The sequence below is a fragment of the Lipotes vexillifer genome, unplaced genomic scaffold, assembly GCF_000442215.2.
Source record: "Lipotes vexillifer unplaced genomic scaffold, Lipotes_vexillifer_v1.1 scaffold1162, whole genome shotgun sequence".
Classification (NCBI taxonomy): domain Eukaryota; kingdom Metazoa; phylum Chordata; class Mammalia; order Artiodactyla; family Lipotidae; genus Lipotes; species Lipotes vexillifer.
The window spans coordinates 1,122,756-1,140,207 of NW_006779033.1; the positions used below are offsets into that span (position 1 = coordinate 1,122,756).

General features: G+C 51.0%; 2 protein-coding genes across 2 annotated transcripts in view; both read left to right on the forward strand.

Annotated features, from left to right (window-relative positions):
- The first annotated feature begins 1,464 nt into the window (after positions 1-1,464).
- Positions 1,465-6,274, forward strand: LOC103079668 (tubulin beta-4B chain-like). Its single transcript, XM_007452107.1, has 5 exons — positions 1,465-1,524; positions 1,824-1,864; positions 5,034-5,146; positions 5,482-5,592; positions 6,093-6,274. The coding sequence occupies exons 1-5, from the start codon at positions 1,465-1,467 to the stop codon at positions 6,272-6,274; spliced, it is 507 nt and encodes a 168-aa protein (XP_007452169.1).
- Positions 6,275-17,193: 10,919 nt separating this feature from the next.
- TUBB2A (tubulin beta 2A class IIa) overlaps positions 17,194-17,452 on the forward strand; it is a 4,178-nt gene continuing 3,919 nt past the window's right edge. Inside the window, exon 1 of the mRNA XM_007452097.1 lies at positions 17,194-17,294. Within this exon, the coding sequence (XP_007452159.1) occupies positions 17,238-17,294 (57 nt within the window). The 5' untranslated portion in view covers positions 17,194-17,237. The remainder of the gene's footprint in view (positions 17,295-17,452) is intronic.

Here is a 17,452-nt window from a genome sequence, read left to right on the forward strand (position 1 = left end):
ATGGGAGGGTGCAGTGAGTCTCTTGCTTAGGCATCAACCCTACTACTGGCCAGTGGTTGCTGCCCTGGTCCCAGGACCACTGCATCCAGAAAACGGAAGTTGAGGTGACGTGGGCAAGGGCTGTACAGTCGTATCAGCATCCCTCCCACTCGTACCCCAGATGCCACAGAAGAGTGGAGGAACCTCCCCGGTGGACCCTCCACGGCCCCCTTCCTGTTGAGTGTGAGCACACATTCACAGAGGTGTGTAAGCCGGCCCTCCTCGCAGGAATCATTGCCTGTTCCAGTGATCTACCCAACTATTTCTCAGGATGAGAGTGGGGTCCTCGATCTGAAGAAACGGGACTCCATGGTCCAAATTGGTACACTACTTTCTATTCCAGTCCTTTTACAGTATTTTGTACAACCGCCTCTTCCACCAGGCATGCAAAACCTAACTCAGAGTGTCTACTACCACGGCAGGGGGAGGGGGGTAGTAGCAACAGCCCCAGCTGACGGCTGTGGGCATTACCCTCCCCTGGAGCAGCCTCTGTCCTTCCTGCACAGACTGTATGGCTGGCATTTTGTGCCTCAGGAGGAGTATGTCTAGATTCGGCCCGTCTCTGCATTGCTGTGGTACCCACACGTCCACCGAGTTCATGGACCCATGAGGCCACCTCAAGGATGGCCACCTGTCCGTCCCAGCCTCTCCCGATCCCCGAAGGGGGCGCTTCTCATGGGCAGCGAGCACACCCTACACTGATGCACCCCTCAAACCCCCAGAGTGAGTTCTACAGGGCTGTGCCCCATGCGGGCGGCCCTTTAACAGGCCAGGCTCCGCTGCCCGTCTGCCTGACCCTAGGGCCAGGCCATTGGCCACAACCCGAGTCATTAAAAGCCCAAACATAGAGGCAAATAGCTCGCCTTCCAGGCCACTGAGCTGACTGCTTTCTTCCTCCTTCAGTTAGAGCAGCAGCTCTCCAGACGGGATGCTGTGCGTTCGCTTCATAACTGCCAGCCACAAACCAAGCAGCCCTTTGCTGGTCAGGAGAGTTGCTGACAGGGCAAACCAGGTGGCTGTGGAGTCCAGCGGCACCGCAGGCGGCTCCAGAGTTAGTGCTGGGCGAGGTACCCTCTCCTCATGCTCCTGCTCCGCCAGCACCCTCTCCTGTACAAACCATCTCCATCCACCACGGGACGCTCTGCGCACGCCCCTCTCTAGAGAGCATTTCTCTGGCGTCACCCAAGACATTACGGGTCTTTCAGGGTCCAAGGTTATCTTAGGTCCTTCAGCCATCGGGGCAGTTTCAAGTAATGTTCAAAGCAGGCTAGGAATGATCTTTGCAATGGAAATTTTCCGGAATTCTCCAGTGGGAATCCCAGCGGTCGCTGCCAGGCGGGATCCACAGGCTTCTGCCATAAGCCCTGGTCTGCACCCCACGCGGGTCACTGTACAGATAACCTCTCCGCACTTTGCCCCGGTCACATGAGCAAGCTGGGGGCTTCAGGCAACCTCGGTGACTACCCCGTGGCTGTCGAGTCAACAGTAATGAAGCTGGGGGTGGCTTTACCTGCCTCCTGGTTTATAATACTAGGTAGGGGAGGCATTCTCCCGTCAGACACAACACCTGTCCCCATGAAACATTCAGGTAAAGGACACACAACCACTTCTCAGAGTCTGCTGGAACACATCAGTTTTCATCCAAACTCCCACCTCAGTCCCATCGGCTCTTTTTCTCCCGGTATCCTCCGAATCTAACTGTAGCTCTGGCAGCAGAGTGCACGGGCCCCCGTGTCAAGGATCTCCCAAAGCATCTCCTCCCACCCTGAGCCTTCTGGCCCCAGGCACACCTTCAGGCACACACCCTGGGCTCCCAGCTCGGGGCAGGGGAGGGGGATTGCCCAAGGGACCTGGGCTCTTAGCCAGTTTACGCCCTGATTAGACTATGGGGCCGTCACCTCATGAAATTCTTGGTCAGCTGTCTCATTGTCATCTGTGCCTTCCAGCTTTTAAAATTCCTCCAAACCAAGGTGAACGAAGCAGATTTAAGGCCCTTCAACGTGGAGGAACCAGCAGAGGCTCCCATGGGTCCATCCGACTTCTGAGAGTGCTGCAGTGAGACCTTTATTCTGATCCCATCAACGTCTGCTTAATTTATCCAATAGTAACCGCTCACAGATTTGAACCCCACTGGGACCGGCTCTGACTTTCCCCTTTGTCTCTTCCCCCTTATCTTGCAGATCTCAGCCATCTGTGTCTTTGGCTTAACTATCCTGTTTGGTGGCAGCCCTGAGTTAGCTCAGAGCAGCCTGAATCCAAGCGTGGCGCAGCCTCAAGATCCATCCTAACACCCCACTTTCACTTTGCTTATTGCAGAGAACAAACACGCAGGGACGGATACTCATTCGCTTGTTCTTTCTTACTCCGCATTTTCTCACGCGTCCAGTGAGCTAACTACTCAGGGGCTGGAGCCATCGTGTGACTTTTACCTCCGATAACTGAGTGCAGCACAGCTCCAGTTCTACACCTTAGCCGACCTGGGGTCCCCTAGGAACCGCAGGTTCATCACCCTCCACCCCATCATCCCCCCTCTTCTTGAAACATATGTTGCTGCGAGTCAGGGTCACACAAGCAAATGTCACTTCTGACACCAACTGTGAAGCATCTGAGCCAACTGTGAGGTTAGAGGGAACGGTCTCCAAGACTATTCTTGCTTCTGATACCAACTGCAAGGTCAAAGGTCCCCAAGAGCACCCTTAGGTTTGATAATTCACTAGGAGGACTCAGAACTTTACCGAAAGCTGTTGTCCTCACAGTTACAGTTGTTTTGTTTTCACAGGGAAAGGATACAGACTAAGATCAGCCGAGGGAAGAATGCAAAGGGCTGAGTCCGGAGATGAACCAAACACAGGGTTTCTGTTGTCCTTCCATGGAGTCAGGACACGTCACTTCGCTGCACCCACGTGTGACATTGTGCACGGAGTATTGCCAGCCTGGGGCGCTCGCCTGAAGCTCCGTGTTCAGAGTTTCTCTTGGGCTTCAGGGGCGTGTTTGTGGACATCCCAGCCCACACACCAAACCCCACCACTCCCTCTCCCCACACGGCCTCCCCTTGGTCCTAGAGGTGCACACGGCAGGCATCTTTTTTGTACTAAGTTTCAATAACGTGTCCTCAGGAAGACCCTGGGAGAGAGGCTCATCTCTGTGCTAGAAGTGGGCTTGGAGCAGACTGGGCAGGAAATTCAGACATCCTAGGATGTGGGACATGGTGCAGGGTCTGGTGGATATGACCTCTTGGCTCTACAAATGTCTCCCATGGGGCGGGGCAGGGCATGGCCCAAACTGGGAAGATCATGCCTGCTGTTGGATCAGATCCTGTTACTAGCAAATCTTATTGGCCCTTATCAAATCGTTAACCAGACTCTGCCTCCTTTCATCACCATAACTGTACTATTGCCTCTGATTTCAGCTTTCAGGCACGAGATGATCCAAAAGCTACCTGTGGCCACATCTTCATGGAACAGAAGCATGTTACAGCTACACGTCTACGTGCAGAATCCTGGCTGCAGAAAGAAGCTCTGACCTTCCTTCCTTGCCAGGTTCTCAAGAAGCCTTAGAACAAGAGGCTAAGGGATTGGGAGGGCTCTCAAAAGGCTTGACCGCTGCAGATCACATGCAGACATGTGTGTCTGGAGCTGCTGCCGGTGGGCCACGCGGCCAATTTGCCAGAACCTCTACGCTTTCCTCCTCTGCTTCAGGAAGTCACCAGCACCGTGGACAGTCTTACCGAGGACACACATCAACACGAGAGAACTCCAGGAACTCAGTGAACAGTCCTCAACAGTCGTCTGCCATTGGACATGGTGTGGGCTGCCCAAAGGGGCCCTGGGGCAGAGGTCAGGAGTAACGGCTGTGCATGCAATCCCGTAAATGTCTATGTCGCCTCCCAAATTATTTACCGCAAACCAAAAAATCCATCAAATTGCCACTGTCGCTCTCACTCTGCCATTTAAATATGCTTCAGGCCCAACGTCTCAGAGCCTCTCGACCGACTGCCTTCCCACTTCAGATCTTTACTCCCTAATTTCACCTGCAATATTTTTTAAAATTAATATTTCTAAGCATACGTCTCGTGAAACCCCCGCTCTCTAGGAGCCTCTAACACCTGCCAGTCCAGGAACGTGCTCAGCAGATGGTAAGAGCTGGTCCTTCAGGGCCACCAAGAACCTGGAAGCCCACCCAGCCCAGCCCCGACAACTAACTGAACCCACGTCAACCTCACACTGTTATTCACCCCTAGTAGCGTTGAACCACAGATTCTGTCTGTATAAAACAACAGGGGCAGCGACCAGGTGTTCACAATTGCCCACCTCTTACTAAACTTCAGTCAGCCCCGCCTCCATGGCCCCCCCTGCGGAAGCAAGCACACAGGTGAACGCTGTACCTGTAACAGGCTGAGGGTCTGCTGACGACAGAACACTCGTCCGGCTGCAGCAAGCTGATTTCACATCTGCTTGTCCCACCCTCTCCCCCTCCCCGCCCACAAAGTTCGCGCCAGCCCTGTTCACCCCTCCCGGCCGGAGAAAAGCCTGTTCTCTTTCACTCTGCATGCTTGCTGCACATTCTGAGATCGGAGCGCTTTCCCCTACGGTAACACTCTTTTTGATTAAAGTTGCTCCATCTCTAAGTCTGAATGTGTTTTACTTGACAGTAGGGTCCCAGCTGTGGCCACTGCCCCCAGGGGTGACCCGTCCACCAGCTGGGGTGCTGACACTCAGCCCTGCCTGGGGGTGACGGCCCCCGCGGCTGGGCCCACTCTCCGTCAGGGCTCCTCCCAGCTTTTCAGCCTGTCGCCATAATACGGCTGATGCGCGGCGGATTCCTGAGCCCCTCAGCAGCAGCTGCTGGAGGATCAGGGCGGGCAGCTATTGGTCTGTCTGGGTCTCCTCGACTGTCTGACCACAATGCCGCTGTTCCAAGGACAGGAGAGGGAGAAGGAGGGCCGTCTTTACTGATACTCTGGGTGCCAGGCCGTCACGCGGTTTTCTTTATTTCCAGTTTTGGGAGGTCATCAGCGATGAGCATGGGATAGACCCCACGGGCAGTTACCATGGAGACAGTGACCTGCAGCTGGAGAGAATCAACGTGTACTACAATGAAGCTGCCGGTGATTAGTGGAAGCTTTCCTGCCCCCTCACCTTGCTTTCTGTTCTGCGGCAGACACAATGTATTAGGAACATGCAGATGACGAAGAAAGGCTTCCTGCATGCATTTTTAACTGCTCAAAAACACACTTCAGAGCTCCTGAAGTCTCCTGCATGTTTGTCATGTTGAGGCAGGCCATCATCTCCCTTTGTAGAGCAGAAACCGCCTCTCATCTCCTACTTCTGTCTCATGCTGGAATTTCCCCTGCTGAATTCTGCCCTAAAAAGCCCAGAGAGCAGGGCACTGTCTGTGATTCCTTTGCCTACCGCAGGTCTGAGTCCTGCTCTGTCCCCACAGGTAACAAATACGTGCCTCGGGCCATCCTGGTGGATCTGGAGCCGGGCACCATGGACTCGGTCAGGTCTGGACCCTTCGGCCAGATCTTCCGGCCCGATAACTTCGTGTTCGGTATGTAGCGTGGTCCCCGGGCACTGGCTTGGGAGGCCCACTTCCTCCTAAGCCCCGTGGAGGTCACAGCTCACTGCTGAGTGCCCCGCTGGAGGCTGCGTGTCCACAGAGGCCCTGAGTCCTGGCCTAACTGCCCCCGGTCCACGGACTGTCACTCCTCTGGCCCCTCTCCGCACAGCTCAAAGGATGGGGTCCGCCTGCAGAGGGTCCGTCCCACGGCAGAGCAGCCTGGGGAGGGCAGACAATAAAGAGCAAAGGGAAGCTTCCAACAGCAGCTCCCAGGTGACTGGTCATCTCAGAGGACCAGTGACAACAGGCAAGCATTTCCTGGAGTGAAGGCCAAAGGCACAGGTTAGGAGCAGCTGAGACAGCTGCTTGGAGTGGCCTCTTCTGATCACGTGTGCCTCCACCCTGCCTGTTCCTTGTAGCTGATTTAAGTATTTTAAATACTGAACGCAGCCCTGAGCAAACTGGCCGTGAACACGGGGCCCTTCCCCCAGAACCAGGCCCAGGCCCACCCAGTAATGAAACGTCCTTCCCCTACGATCTCAGCACTATGGGCAGAGCGGCAGGAAGGGTGACGTGGTCTTTGCAGCCCCAGAAAGAAGCAGGACAGCTTCACCTGAGTCGCCAGAATGAGGCGGCTGCCCGGAAGCTGACGCGGTCAGAACAGCGCTGGTGACAGCTCTCAGCTGGGAGCCACCCAGCCAGTTCTGGGTCCAGTGTCCCCCCACCCGACCCCAGATTGTAAAGGACTCAGATTCCTGTTTCATGGGGGTCCAGGAAGAGACTGGAGATGCTTAGCTAGTGAAGAGAGCACCTGGGGAGCATGAAAACTGCAGGAACTGAAAAGCATGGAGAAGACAGCGCCACCAGCTAAGGGGCCCGACCAGGACCCTGGGCTACGTGGCCTGTGTCGCTAGACGGGGCGCGGGGGGGGGGTACCTCCGAATGAGCACCTCCATAGCTGACTGTCCTTCCCAGGCCCCCTTCTGCGTGTCCTGCCTGTAACACCCCTCTGGAAGGAGATCAGTCAAGGACAAACTGGAGGCTCAATAGCCCAGCTTCCCTGACTCAGGGGGGCAACTCAGTGATGGGGTCTCTTACAGACCCCAGTGCAGAATGCCACTTCCTTCCTTCCTTTCCCCGCTCCGTGCCCACTGCCCTCCCAGGCTTCCTGGGATCAGCCCCCTAACAAACTTCCACTCAAATCCTTGTCTCAGGCCCAGAAATAAATCCAACCACCCACAGTCAACCTTCAACAAAGGAGGCAAGAATATACAACGGAGAAAAGACAGTCTCCTCAGCAAGTGTTGATGGGAAAACTGGACAGCTGTGTGTAAATCAGTGAACTTAGAACACACCCTCTCAACATACAGAACGGTAAACTTGAAATGGCTTAAAGACTTAAACACAGACATGACACCATAAAACTCCTAGAAGAGACCATAGGCAAAACATTCTCTGACATAAATCCTAGCAATATTTTCTTAGGTCAGTCTCCCAAGGCAATAGAAATAAAAGCAAAAATAAACAAATGGGACCTAATCAAACTTAAAAGCAAAGGAAACCGTAAACAGACTGGGAAAAAATACATGCAAATAATGCAACCGACGAGGGGTTAATTTCCAAAATACATCAACAGCTCATACAGCTCAATATCAAAAAAAGAACAAACAACTCAATCAAAAAATGAGAAGACCTAAACAGACATTTCTCCAAAGAAGATATACAGATGGCCAACAAACACATGAGAATACGCTCAATATCGCCAATTATTAGAGAAATGCAAATCGAAACTAAACTGAGGTGTCAGCTCCCACCAGTCAGAACGGTCGTCATTAAAAAGTCTGCAAATAATAAATGCTGGAGACGGTGTGGAGAAAAGGGAACCCTCTCGCACTGTTGGTGGGGCTGTGAACTGGTACAGCCACCACAGAGAACAGTATGGAGGTTCCTCAAAAAGCTAAAAACAGAGTTACCATATGGTCCCAGCAATTCAACTCCTGGGCATATATCCGGAAAAGACAAAAACTCTAATCCGAAAAGACACATGTACCCTAATGTTCATAGCAGCACTATTTACAATAGCCAAGATATAAAAGCAACCTAAATGTCCACCGATAGATGAATGGATAAAGAAAATGTGGTACATATATACAATGAAATATTACTCAGCCATAAAAAAGAATGAAATTCTGCCATTTGCAGCAACATGGATGGACCTAGAGGATATTATACTAAGTGAAGTAAGTCAGACAGAGAAAGACAAATACTGTATGATATCACTTATATGTGGAATCTAAAAAAATAATACAAATGAATTTATTTACAAAACAGAAACAGACTCACAGACATAGAAAACAAACTTACCGTTTCCAAAAGGGAAAGGGGGAGGGGGAGGGATAAATTAGGCACTTGGGATTAACATATACACACTACTATATATAAAATAGATAAGCAACGAGGATTTCCTGTATAGCACAGTGAACTATATTCAACATCTTGTAATAACCTATAATGGAAAAGAATCTGAAAAAGAAATATATATATAAAACCGAATCACTTTGCTGTTCACCTGAAACACAACACTGTAAATCAACTACACTTCAATAAAATAAATAACATATTTTAAAAGAGCATTTTATAATTAAAACTAATAAAGTAAAATCCTTGTTTCAGGGCAGGGGCACTGACCTCAGACCAAAGGGGAGGCCGTGGTGCACTTTTCTCGTGCACTGTGTGCAACACGCTACCGCAAGCCCGATGGCGGGACCCTCATAACAAACTTACGGCGTCTGGCGTGGCACAGCGGGTTCTCTGCTGGGGGCCAGGCACAGCCGACCGTCCAAGCTGCTCCATCTGCAGCTCGGGTCCCCCAGCACCCCTCAGGTGGTTAGCAGAATCCAGTTGCCCGCAATCTGGGGTCTGAGGCCCCTGCTGGCTTCCTGGCGGTCGGCCAGAGGCCGTGCTCAGCTCCTAGAGGTGCCTGCCGACACCAGCACGTGGCCCGCGACACGGCAGCCTCACCTTCAAGGCCACCAGGAGAGGATCTCCACTGCACTGAAACCGAAGGCTTCTGCCACCAGCTGGAGCAAATTCTCCCTTAAAGGGCTCACGTGTTTAGTGAAGGCTCGGCCAGGTAATCTCCCTATTTTAAGGTCAACTGATTTGGGGCCTGAATTACACCTGCAGAATCCCTTCCCACTGCACTGAGATTAGCGTTTGATTGAATAACTGGGAAAAGGTGTGTGCACCCCGGGGCTGGTGAACTTTGGGGCTTCGAGTTCTGCTTACCAGGAACGGACAGCTTGGGGACCGAAACAAACATGGTTCCTGGAACCTCGGTTCCGACAATCTGGATCTGCATTCATAAAGGATGTGAGTTTTCTACTTAGTAGCTGTAGGGCTTTGGGCAAGTATTTTAATCTCTCTGAGCCTTAGTCCTGTCCAGGAAGCTGCTCCAGAACAGGCTTTGTGGCTTCTTGTCAGGAATTCTACAGGGGGACAAAGATAGGCTAGTTCTGGAACATCTTTCACTGTTTGAATATTTGATTTTCAGGTCCCTTTGACCACAGAAGTCTATGCCTCTATGTGATCATTCTTGGAAGAGTTAATATACTTGCTCATCAGAATAAGGCCTTAATGGATTGGTATTAAATTATCTTCTTGGTACGGATTTTCATGAGGGGGTGGAGCCTGTGTGCTCAAGTTGGGGGAAGGGCAGCAAGAGGTGGGAAAAAATGAAAAAGGCAGCTGAGCTGGTGGCCCTGCAAGGTCCCTGAGGACTGGCTCTGGTTCAGAAGTTTCAATTTGCCAGTGCAGGAAGTTAGCACGGAAACTTCTGTCTGAGGATCTGGACTCGCAGAAGCAGCCCCGCAGGGACAGGCCCCACTCGGACTTACGCCTGCGCTTCCTGGTTCCCTTGTCTTGCTTTCACATCACCTCCTTTCAGCCCAGCAGTAAGGCCGGAGAGCAGGTCTGGGCCTGCGTTAACACTGGTCAGCCTCGACAGCTCACCTGTGCCCCATCCTCGGCTTCATTCCTCCGACCTCAGTCCCGGGATCTCAGGGGGACCCAAGCTCGCATGAATTACAAAACCATGCAACCAATGAAATGAGAACACTTCCTAATATCATACACAAAAATAAACTCAAAATGGATTAAAGACCTAAATGTAAGACCAGACACTGCACAACTCTCAGAGGAAAACACAGGCAGAACACTCTATGACATAAATCACCGCAAGATCCTTTCTGACCCACCTCCTAGAGAAACAGAAATGAAAACAAAAATAAACAAATGAGACCTAATGGAACTTAAAAGCTTTTGCGCAGCAAAGGAAACCATAAAAAAGATGAAAAGACAACCCTCAGAATGGGAGAAAATATTTGCAAATGAAGGAACTGACAAAGAATTAACCTCCAAAATATACAAGCAGCTCATGCAGCTCAATATCAAACAAACAACCCAATCCAAAAATGGGCAGAAGACCTAAATAGACATTTCTCCAAAGAAGATATACAGATTGCCAACAAACACATGAAAGGATGCTCAACATCACTAATCATTAGAGAAATGCAAATCAAAACTACAATAAGGTATCACCTCACACCAGTCAGAATGGCCATCATCAAAAACTCTACAAACAATAAATGCTGGAGAGGGTGTGGAGAAAAGGGAACCCTCTTGCACTGCTGGTGGGAATGTAAATTGATACAGCCACTATGCAGAACAGTATGGAGGTTCCTTAAAAAACTAAAAATGGAACTACCATACGACCCAGCAATCCCACTACTGGGCATATACCCTGAGAAAACCATAATTCAAAAAGAGTCATGTACCACAATGTTCACTGCAGCTCTATTTATAATAGCCAGGACATGGAAGCAACCTAAGTGTCCATCAACAGATGAATGGATAAAGAAGATGTGGCACATATGTACAATGGAATATTACTCAGCCATAAAAAGAAACAAAATTGAGTTATTTGTAGTGAGGTGGATGGACCTAGAGTCTGTCATACAGAGTGAAGTAAGTCAGAAAGAGAAAAACAAATACCATATGCTAACACATATATATGGAATCTAAAAAAAAGAAAAAGGTTCTGAAGAACCTAGGGGCAGAACAGGAACAAAGACACAGATGTAGAGAATGGACTTGAGGGCATGGGGAGAGGGAAGGATACGCTGGGATGAAGTGAGAGAGTGGCATGGACATATATACACTACCAAATGTAAAATAGATAGCTAGTGGGAAGCAGCCGCATAGCACAGGGAGATCAGCTCGGTGCTTTGTGACCACCTAGAGGGGTGGGATAAGGAGGGTGGGAGGGGGACACAAGAGGGAGGGGATATGGGGATATATGTATACGTGTAGCTGATTGACTTTGTTATACAGCAGAAACTAACACACCACTGTAAATCAATTATACTCCAATAAAGATGTTAAAAATAAACCCCACAAAACTATGCAACTGTAAAAGTCACCTGCGAATCTGCATGGTATACACGTATTCCACGAGTTAACAAAAATTTGACTGTGAAACACCCAGAACACAGAAGTGTCTGGTTGCACATTGCTGCTGTATCCTGTAATTCACCAAATCTCTCCCCGCTTCACCCAAAGCAAGCAAGCGGTCCTCGGCCATGCGCCCCCTGCCGGCCAGTGAGGGGAAATGACTGGTCCAAGACCTCTGGTTTCCTCCCAGGCAAAGCACACACACATGCCTCCCACCCTCCCTCTTCACAGCTCTGTTCGAGCTCTCTCAGGGAATCCCTTTCCTATAAAATGCGTCTCTATCTTCTTTAATCTCCATCTTTCTTCTAGCCATCAAAAAGTTTTAAATTATTCCTTTATATCCAGACAATGATACTAATTGTGAAGGATGGATGATCCAGTTGTTTAAGGGCTGTGTACATCCAAGATACTCCTGCTTCTGGAGGCGCCGCCCACATCATATCAAAAGTATTTAAATTTCCATTTTGTAAAAGTTTTCCTTTATTATAATTTATATGTTATGATATAAAAGTTGCATTTGACTAACTGATGTGCTATGTTTCATTTAATTAAACAGTAATTTAACACTTGCAGGTTTCTCTTTTCATATTTTGGAGTTGTCACGTCCACCCCCCCATCTTCTCAGGTCCTGAAAACTAGCATGGGCTATGCTTACAGGTGCCCCGTGGAAAACTGGCTTTGCTGATAAGATTAAAAGAGTAGACCTAACAAATACTTCTAATTAAGAAAAACAAGAGAATATTGGCAGCAAGTTACAAAAGCATCAGACTACGAGTGTTCAACAAAATTTGGTATAAATCAAATAATAAATGTAACAAAATTAATCCGCCCTGTTTTTGAAATGATGCTTGTTACTGTTTTTGTACCACATGACAACTAGGCATAGATAGTAACTGATGATAAACAAGTAGCATTTCTTCACAGTCAAATCAAGCACGTCTGGGGCTTCGTTGGCAAACAAAGGAGGGAACTGTGCACAGGAAAACAATTTGGGGGTTTCTCTGAAGACTCCTGGCCGCACAAGTGAGGAGGTCCCGGAGACTGTATTTTTCCAGAACTTCAGTGCTCGAAGGTCCGATAAACACTCTTAAAATGTACCTCAATATGAGTTTACAGTTAAAAACGGCACTGCATATTTCAAGTGCATCTTCCCTGGCGGATTTTACAAGTTTGGTGGTAGGTGGCTGCTCGCCCCTCTGCAAAGACTATTCTAGAGAAAGCTGTGCAGACCACGTGGTGGGGGGCACGGTGTGGGTGGGGAGTCTTGTGTTACAGGTGAAAAGCCTGGCAGTTGGGATGGGGCATGGGTGAGCCAGGGAGCCCCCGGAGCGCAGAGGGCGGTGACGGAGGGAACAGGACCGCAGCAGCCTGGCTGGATGCCCAGTGCCTACTTGCTGTTCACCTCTGCCCTGCACACTTTCAGCAGAAGACAGAATGATTAGGCTCTGCAGGGCTTACTGGCTTTCTCACCTCGGAGAGGGGAATACTGACATCAGTCTTTTCCGTAATCTGTTTGCCTTGCAAGTGAAACAGAGCAAACCCTGGGCTCTGAAGCTTCCAAGAAAATGACCAGCGCCCTTTCTGTGCCAGCTTGGCCCCATGGCCATCAGCATGGCTGGCCTCACCAAAAGTCTCTGGTAACTCAGATTTTGGTGTGAAGAAAGCCTGCATTCAGAAGACAGGTGGCGACAGAGCCAGAAAGTTGGAAAGTGGGGGGGAAAAGGCTCTCTCAGGTTTCATGCCTCCTGCAGGGGCTGGTCCAGTCCATGCCCTGCCCTCGGGTGCCTGTGCTCAGAACTGCCCTGCACAGTTCGGGGACGCCCATTGACCTGCAGACCCTCAGGGTTTGGGGGTGGGGAAGGACATCCAAATGGGGCCTCAGCTCCCCGCTTAGGAGTTCTGCAGCCCGTCATTCCCACAACACCTTTCCTTGCTGTGCACAGCCTCGTGGACTAGGGGCCAGGATTGTAACATGGAAGTGTGTGCACTGTATTACAAGGCACAGAGGAGGGCACATCGTGGAGAGTGACACTGGCGCTGAACCCTGACTTATGGAGAAGAGCTCCCTGGAAGGAGGGAAGGAAACAGTGATGCCAACTGCAACAGCTAAGATTGCTATAACACTTACTGTGGGTCAGGGGGTCTTCTAGGTGCTTTCCCATATTAATTCACTCAGTCCTCGAAACAACCCCAGGAAGCAGGTACTGTTATTATTCCGCTTTACAGATGAGGCAATAGGGGCACAGAGAGGTCAAGTAACTTGCCCTAGGTCACACAGCTAATAAGTGGCAGAGTCAGGATTTGCACCCACTCCATCCATCCAGGGCCTGTGCTCTTAACCACTCAGGGAATGTGGGCTGGGCTGAATAGGGGAAATTCACTCCAGTCCTGTGGACAGCCTTGGCCACGGGAAGCAGTTTGCTCAGAGAATTTGGTATATGGTCCAGGTTCTCTAGGTTACGGGGAAAATGGTAGCGGTTGGGAAAAGGTTACACATATTTGAGAATCTGTGAGATTATGTCTCATTTAAGTCATAGCATAAGAATAACAGTATCTTTCACTCTTAATGTCCAAGGCAAAAATGACTGAAACCATGTTTTAAAGGAACAAACAAAAACATCTAAATAACCTACGAAAGGGAAAAACAGGAAAATGTCAAACAGGAACAGTGAAAAAAATGCATCTAGAGGAGGGTGTGGCAAGGCACACTCGCGTTCTTTGGTGTTTTATAAATTTTCTAATTTTGTATTCAGAAAACATGTATACATGAAATGCGTTCTTACCACAATAAGAATACATACGTATATACAATGTACGTGTATATTACACTCACAGTATACTACACATTTTTTTCAATTATGAAAGGTCCAGATTGACAATTCTAGTAAAAACAATTCATACTGGGACATGAAACATTCCAGAAGGTAGCTGAGAAACATTACATATATTTACTCTAAATTATTATTGTCTGGGGCAAAAATTTATAAACTGGTGGAGCTGACATCTTTAAAGTAAACTGAACTGGAGTTCAGACTCTTTATGCTTTAGACAGTCTTTTTAAAAAGGAAGCACCTCAAATGCTTCATGCAAAATTCTTCATAAAGAGATGCTTTTACTGAAAACCTGAAAACGTGTGCAAACGGTCAAGGGAGCAGGCAAGGCTATTTTAGATGTTTCAGGGGAAAGAGAGATCGAGGTGCCTCATCCCTTGGGCCTTCTCTGAGGGCACAAACAAATAGGATGTGACTGTTCCAGGATACTGGATACAATTTTATTGCTAAGATGGTTCTTGGGTTTTCATTATTCTACAGAGGAAGCTGATGTTCTCAAAATTTCAGGACCCCAACTAATATATTTCAACTAGATCCCATCAGTCACTTAGCAACGCATCAACCAACGGTAATTACCACCATCACAGTACCAGGCATTCAGAGAGCACTGTCACTAAGAGGCTCTCAGCAAAGGCAGGAGAGGGGGAAGGGCAGGCAGAGCCCTTTAGTAAGACACAGGCCTAGCCTTCCACAGGGAACTCACACCTTCCCCCTCCAGTCTGAATTTTGTCATCATCACCCCAAAGTGCCTTAGGGGTGGGAGTGGCCCAGACGCAGTCGAAGCAGGAAATGACCCATGGTAGGCAGATATTGACTCACCTCCCCCATCACCCTGCCCAACAGCCGGAAGAGCTGTTCCCTGTAGACACAAAGAGAAGTGGGGAACAACCCGCTGCTCCCCAGACCTCGTCAAAGCCTAAGCCAGGGAAGGGAGGTTCCGCGGGCCCCATTTCCTGCTGTTGTCTGCACAGGTGCTGTGTGCCCATGTGGTGGTGTTTGGGACGCGCACGTGGCAGAGGAGGGCAGCTCAGAGTCCTCGGGTGTGTCACCTTAGGTCAGGCAAGCAGTATCTCCAACTCTGCCCGCATGCTTCTCTGATTATACAGGAACAGACAATGGGACGGGTACGGGGAGGAAGCAGGCTGGGTGCACACTGGGTGGCAGTGAGGCAGCCTTTGCTGCCAGGGATCCCCAGGGGCCTGGGCCTGCTGGAATCAACGCTGTCACTTAATATTTGTGAACTGAGCATTCAGCGAATAAGCATCTCTCATCTTCACAACGTAACAAAACCCATTTCCATGTTTTGGTTACAGTAACAGAGACTGAGAGCTTAGGTGACCTGCTTAACGACCCGACCAGGACACAGAGAAGTGGACACCCTCCACACGTAGAGAGATGCCCACCTGTTAAGGTCCCCTTGTCCCCAATACCATCCCTTCCAGGTCTCAACTTCTGCTTCTATTCGGCCCCAAATCCCCACCTTGAATGAAACAACGAAGGCCAAGACACAGTAATCTCTAGAAAATCTTTGTGGAACTGCGTAATCACAGAAGTTACCTGGAGCAGAGCTGTTCTCTGAAGTTCTGGAAGGCTCCAGCTGGTCGTGAAGAGCCCACGGAGCGGAAGCTGGGGGTAGCGGTGGTGAGAAGGTCGAGCCAAGCCCTAGGCGTGGGGGTACAGCATCAGTGGGATGGGCTGAGCGCTGGGAGCCCCGCAGCACTGGGAGGGAGAGAGGAGGACGGAGCCTAGGAGACCGGCCCCCATCCCGGGAGGGGGCACCAGGCACCTGCCTGCCCGCGGAGGGACCCCGAGGACTGGCTTCCCGAAGCAGGGGTGATGAAGCTGTGACTTTGCCCACCAGTAACATGACAAATGGGCTCAATATGTATAAGGACAGGATCACGCTGGGTTTTATGGGGGCAGTTTTGCTCCATAAACTTGACCCGCTTTCATATAGAGCTTCTCGTTTCCTACTCACAAAGCTGGCTGCAGGGCACCTGTAATTATCATTTTATAGCTGGAGAAACTGGCCTCAGAGAGGAAAAGAGAGAAGGAAGCAGTCCCTGGTCTCCGCTCCCTGGCCACCTGTTCAGGATGGTTCGTAGGGATAATTAAGGTTGGATCTTACCTCACCCTGACTAAGCCTTTGAAACTCACCTGGGCTTTCTCTTTGTAGAAGGAAGCTAGATGCCTTCACTTACAGGCTTTGTGGCTGGTGGCTGGTCAACTCTTTGAGCCTCCTTTTCCAAGCCGTGAACTTGGGATGGTAATAATGTTTACTCTAGAACGGCAGAAATAGAATGTGAGCCACATAGGTAATTTAAAATTTTCTAGTCGTCACTGTGAGTCTGGCAGTCATTTAAAAAATTTAACAGAAGCAAGTGAAATTAATTTCAAAAATATATCCAAGATATTCTTTTGATAAGTAATCAATATACAAAATTAGTAATGGAATATTTTACATTCTTTAAACTTCGTGAGTCCATGAAACCGCATGAGTAGTTTACACGAAAGCACATCCCAGTTCAGACTCCCAGGGCTCAGGTGTTGAGTGGCCACATGCAGCTGGTGGCCTGGAGCTGGAGATCGAGCCCCATGTGGTGGCTGTGGGCACGAGGGAACATAACGCGTGGAAGGCACGTGCTCGGGCTGACGCCGGGATGCCGTGCTCGCTGGGACACCCAGGCGCTCACGCGATATTCTGCACATGTAAGCGGCCTGTGCGAGGACCCAGGACCCAAAGCACACGCGAGACAGGCCCAGGCGCCCAGGCACTTCTCCCGGCCCCTCCCCCACCGACCGCCTTCCTCACGTGGGCAGAGGCGGAGGGCGCCCACCCCGCCATCCCCGGCCTCCCCGAAGACAGCCGCTCTCGGTCCGCACTGGGCCCATCCTCCCCGCCCCGCACCCCTCCCCGCGGTTGCACCCGCCGCCATTCCCACCCCGAAAAGGAGATCGAGGCCGCGGGCCCGGGACCCTGCCCGGGAGGCAGGGAGCCTAGGGACGCCGCAAACCCCAAGAGAAAGGCTGGGCTGCCCACCTCCGGCACCCAGCGAAGCCCACCCCGGCCCGAACCTCGCGCCGCGCCCCGGCTCCCCCTCGCGGTGCCGCAGTCCCCTCGCCCCGCCGCCGCCGCCCCCGCGCCCCGCCCGCTGACGTCACCGCGCGGGGGCGGGGCCTCCACTATAAAAAGCGCGGCCGGAGGGGCGGCGGCAGGTTTCTGCGCCCGAGTCCCCTGCCCTGTGCCGCGCACAGTCTAGGGCCCGCGCCTCCACCCGCTCCGCAGCCGGCACCATGCGCGAGATCGTGCACATCCAGGCGGGCCAGTGCGGCAACCAGATCGGCGCCAAGGTGCGCGCCGGGGCGGGCCGGCGAGGGGGCGGCGGGTCCCCAGGGTGAAGACCTAGGAGGGGTCGGGGAGGGGTGGCGGGTCCCCAGGGTGCGCGCGAGGGGCCGGGAAGGGGTGGCGGGTCTCTAGGGTGAAGACCGAGGAGGGGCCGGGGAGGGGG

Coding starts and splice junctions, on each gene's coding strand:
- LOC103079668 (XM_007452107.1), top strand. CDS start 1,465: ATGAGCAAGCTGGGGGCTTCAGGCAACCTCGGTGACTACCCCGTGGCT. Junction 1,525..1,823: donor CCGTGGCTGTCGAGTCAACA/GTAATGAAGCTG, acceptor TTCTGGCCCCAG/GCACACCTTCAGGCACACAC. Junction 1,865..5,033: donor CTGGGCTCCCAGCTCGGGGC/AGGGGAGGGGGA, acceptor TTTTCTTTATTT/CCAGTTTTGGGAGGTCATCA.